Below are 4,697 nucleotides of genomic sequence, written 5' to 3'. Positions count from 1 at the left end.
AGGGTCAGTGCTGAGGGAGCGCCGCACTGTCGGAGGGTCAGTGCTGAAGGAGCGCCGCACTGTGAGACATACTGCCGTTCAGCGGAGCCATTAAAACGGGTCCCATGTTCCTGCTCAGAGAGATGTGGAAACTCTTGTTGGGGAAAATAGCAAGGGGGTGTTCTAGCAACATTTATCCCTCAGTTAAAATCTTAAGGCATGATGGTGTGAGCATGGTTTTATTCCTGTAGTAAAATGGCCTCATCATTACAGCATGATAATTTACTGTCATACCTTATGGCCATTGAATACGTTATAGGTAAATATTTGTTGTGGCTAAGTTAATAAAAATGCAGAAATTTTGAGACTATCCTTGTTTCTCTTGCCCAACACCACCTATAAAAAAAAAAAAAATTCTGCAGATAAGGTTAACAAAGAGTCTGTGAAATGCATCCAGAAAAGTATCTTCACAGTCTGCCTGGATGCCCCAGTGCCAAAGGTGTCAGATGATCTGTACATGAGCCACGTGGCAGCACAGATGCTGCATGGTGGTGGCAGTCGGTGGAACAGTGGAAACCGGTGGTTCGACAAAACCCTGCAGGTGAGTGAGTGTTGGAGGGTGTCGAAAAGGCAGTGACCAATCCAGCCCAAACATATCCAACCAGAATTTACAGCTTTGTATCTTTGGCAACAAGTCTGTGTGATTTTGATTTTGCAACGTTGTGTGCGATGTCATTTATGTAGAGAGGTTCTCCTGTAACATGTGTTCTGGCAACGCAAATTGGCTATAAAGTGATTGACAAATAGGGGAACGGTATTTGTAAAATGCAAATTTGTATTGGCTAATACACAATTCCATTGAGTATGGATTGTATGTCATAAACCTGAAATATAATATCACACAGAGAATAACCGTCTTATTAGGAAAATATGTAAAGTCTTAGTTTGAAGAGTTAATGCTGAGCACATTAAATGCATCAGCATTCTATAAAAAGGTCAGATTCCTCTGCTTCACTTATCTGAAAATCTATCTAGAAGTCTGTGCCGATGGAATGTCAGGTCAGATCAGTATTTAAATGGAGGAGGGAATTTTACTAAAGATTGCCGATGTGTCAATTTCATGGGTGTTTCATGAAGGGTTGCTGGCTGTGAGCTCTATCTCACACAATTTTGCACTGCTCACCCCTTTTGGATGATGCTCGCACTATCATGCAGTACTGACCATTGCTGGGATTTCCAGTGGCAGAACTCTATTTAAAGCCCCGCCGTCGCTTCATTGCAAATACAAGGTCAGATTCATAAATGTATTGCCTCTTTGCAGCATCACCTGTCTGATAAACTGTCATTACAACTGCAGCTATAAGAATGAAGCTACACAAGTGAGGAAGGATTTTGGAAAATATAATTGTTGTGTGTCCTTTGTACCCCTAACCCCACTTTTTCCATAGGCCCCATTATTTAAATAGTGCGATTTTCCATAACGCAATGCAACTATTGTGTTGTAGCAGAATGCCCTGTATCAGAAAGTGTGTGCGCGCGCGCGCATGTGCGACATAGAAAGTATGTGTGCATATCTCTAGTGTACGTGAGAGAGATTGTGTATATCTAAGGTAGTCTGTTAGTATCAAGGTGTCTGAGAGAATATCCAAACATAAATGAGCATGCAACTGGCAAGGCAGAATGTCACTAACTCTGCTGTGCATGTGAATTTGTTGGCAAATATTTGGCAGCTCTTAACCTTTATTTTCCCAATTTAAAGGTGATATAATTGTTTCCTCAGCAGTCCTGACTTCTCTTCTAGAAACACCAGTCCTCAGTGGGGAGAGAACGAGAGAGATGAGGTATTGGGTATGCTTGTACCTGGCTATTAGATATTAGCTGGAAGCCCAAGGCACCACCTCCTCCTTGTACACCACCCACATAGCAGCTTTCACCTGGTCTTCCTGCTCCAGTCCCCTCCCTCCAACCCAATCCTGATTCAATCTAAGCATTGATACCCTGTACCCCCAACTCCACCACTCACTTTCTGTGGATCTTTCTGTCTTAATGTCCGAATAAAACCAACACATTTGTCGTCTTTAAAAAGCTGAAGGAATCAGAGCTTCTGTTCCTCACATTGAGTAAAAATGCATAGGCACCGGCCACTCCCCTCACGTCCGAGAGGGGCTGGTTTTCAATCCATGGCAGGCTGTTTAATGATATGGAGGCAATCCTGCAGAGTTGAGACCCCATCACTCCACCCCAGCAAGGGAGTGGGGAGGGTGGGCCAGGGCTCTGGACAGTGCTTGAGAAGACAACCACCATTGTCGAAGCCACTCCCTCCCTTTCAACCTCCCAACCAAACCTGTATAACTGAAGCTAATTGCAGAATTTCTATCATTGCTCCAACTTAGAACAATTGACACAACTTATTCCATGTTGCGGTTTCTGTCTCCAGTTCATTGTCGGAGAGGATGGATCTTGTGGGTTGGTTTATGAGCATTCTCCAGCAGAAGGACCACCCATTGTTGCTTTGCTGGATCATGTCTTTGAGTATTGGTAAGAATCTGGATTTTTTTTTTTCTTTTTTGTGGGATATGAGCCAGCAACTTATTGCAATCCCTAATTGCCCTGAAGGTGGTGGTTAGTGAGCATCCTTCTTGAACCGCTGCAGTGCACATGGAGTAGGGACACTCAGTGCTGACAGGGAAGGAGTTCCAGGATTTTGACCCAGCCACGGTGAAAGAACAGTGATAGGTTTCCAAGTCAGGCTAGACTGTGGTTTGTAGTGGTCATGGGTTTGGAAGGTGCTGTTTAAGGAATGTTGGTAAATTTCTACAGTGAGTCCTGTAGATAGTATATTCTGCTGCTCCTGATCATCAGTGGTGGAGGGAGTGCGTGTGGCACCAGTCAAGTAGGCTGCTTTTTGTCAAATTGGATGATGTCAAGTATCTTGAGTGTTGTTGGAGCTGCAGTCATCCAGGTAAGTGGGGAGAATTCCATTACACTCCAGACTTGTGCCTTGTAGATGAACAGATTTTGGGAAGACAGGAGATTAGTTATTTGGCACTAAGTTCCCAGCCTCTGGTCTTCTGTCGATAGCCATATTTGTAATATTCACTGTAAAATGATGTGATTTCCATAGGGAGATTGGTGGTGGATTCCTGCAAAGTAGAGAATCTGGTCAGAGTACAGAATTTCCCAAATACCTAGGGAGTGACAGATATGTTGATGTTCCTTGTTTCTTACCATTCTCTCTGAATAATGCCAAATACCACAGCCAGTCAGGCACTTAATGGTGCTGAAAAGCTGACTGGTAGAATCTTGCACCCCAGAAAGGTGACACGCTGGAATTCAAGGTCATTTTCAGAGACAGAAAAACTGAAAACCGTGAAAGGAAACCAAACCTTTCTGTTTCTGAGGAAATGAAGACTGAACCTGAGGTTAGAAACTAGCTGCTGTGCTCCTTGGTGGATCCATGCGATCCAGAGTATTGTCAGCAGAATTGAGGAAGTTCTGCGGACATGTGCCAGATTTAGCGAAAACTGGGCCTATGGAACCTGGCTTGGTTGTGTAATGTTGTTGCTGGGGATCAGGCCAAATCCTAAAAGAACACGAGCTGACGTTCTTCCGGAGGAAGACATAATTTTAAAGGATTTTGTTTGATACTAAATTGAGTGACATACATCCTGAGTGGATTGCCAAGCCAATTCAGAAGATCTGTCTCTGTTGTACCTGCCATTATTGTGTCATTTAAAGTTTAGAATCCACCAAAGTGTGCCTATTTAAGTTTAACTTGTGTTGATTCTGAGTTTCAGCATATTAGTTACTTAAAGCAGCATCTAGTGTGCGTTTTTGTTTGAATCTTGTACAGTAAAAATTCCTCTGTTTTAAGTCAAGGAATCTTGTGGCTTCATGATTTCAGTAAGTGGCTGGGTTTGGGTTTGGGTTTGAGTTAGTGGTGTGTACTGAGATAATAATAAAATTAATTCGGCCCATCCTGTCTATGCCAGCTCACTGGCCAAATGGTGCAGCAGCTCAGAAGTGAGTGATTTTATAGAGACTTTCCTACTTTTTAATGATCTCAGGACATCCGAAAGCACATCAGTCAGTTAAGAACTCCTGAAGTTTGGTCACAGTTATAAGCCAACACAGGCCTGGCAAGCTCCCACAAATAGACATGTGATCATTACAACGTCATTTGTTTTAACCGCCGTGGTTGAAGAATAAATATTGATTAAGCCACAAGGTAGAACTCCCCAGCTCTTCCTCAGCTTGGTGGCTGAGCGATGTTTTATATTCACCCGAGAGACAGCTGGGGCCTTACTTTAATGTCTCATCCAAAAGGCAGATAAATCCAGAAGTGCGATGCTCCATTAGCCCTCAGCACTGACCCTCTAACACTGCTTTTCCAATAAAAGGGCGTCTGATGAACATTTACACTGACAGCTTATAAGACAGGCGCTGGAAGGGTGACTTTGTTTCGAAGGGCTTTGGAAGATGTGAGCATAAAGGAAAAACACAGCTGGTTCAGAAAAATTGCCAGAGAAAACCCGAGGCCAGTGAATCGAGGAGCAAAGAACAATACAGCACAGGAACAGGCCCTATGGCCCTCCAAGCCTGCGCTGACACATTTTGCCCTTCCTTATAACTGTCTTCACTTACAGGATCCTTATCCCTCTATTTCCTTCCTATTCATCTATTCATCCAGGTGCTTCTTAAATGCTGCTATTGTGTCT

The 4,697-nt window shown here is 43.5% G+C and overlaps 1 protein-coding gene across 1 annotated transcript in view; it reads left to right on the top strand.

Annotated features, from left to right (window-relative positions):
* The window catches only part of crata (carnitine O-acetyltransferase a), an 18,398-nt gene extending 15,213 nt beyond the window's left edge, over positions 1-3,185 (top strand). Inside the window, exons 7-8 of the mRNA XM_020514197.2 lie at positions 402-580; positions 2,417-3,185. Coding sequence (XP_020369786.2) covers positions 402-580; positions 2,417-2,521 — 284 coding nt within the window. The 3' untranslated portion in view covers positions 2,522-3,185. The remainder of the gene's footprint in view (positions 1-401; positions 581-2,416) is intronic.
* Positions 3,186-4,697: the final 1,512 nt, after the last annotated feature.

This window comes from Rhincodon typus, chromosome 28 (assembly GCF_021869965.1).
Source record: "Rhincodon typus isolate 14 chromosome 28, sRhiTyp1.1, whole genome shotgun sequence".
In the NCBI taxonomy this organism is placed as follows: domain Eukaryota; kingdom Metazoa; phylum Chordata; class Chondrichthyes; order Orectolobiformes; family Rhincodontidae; genus Rhincodon; species Rhincodon typus.
The sequence above is the reverse complement of the archived record's forward strand: the minus strand, read 5'-3'. Positions and strand labels throughout refer to the sequence as shown.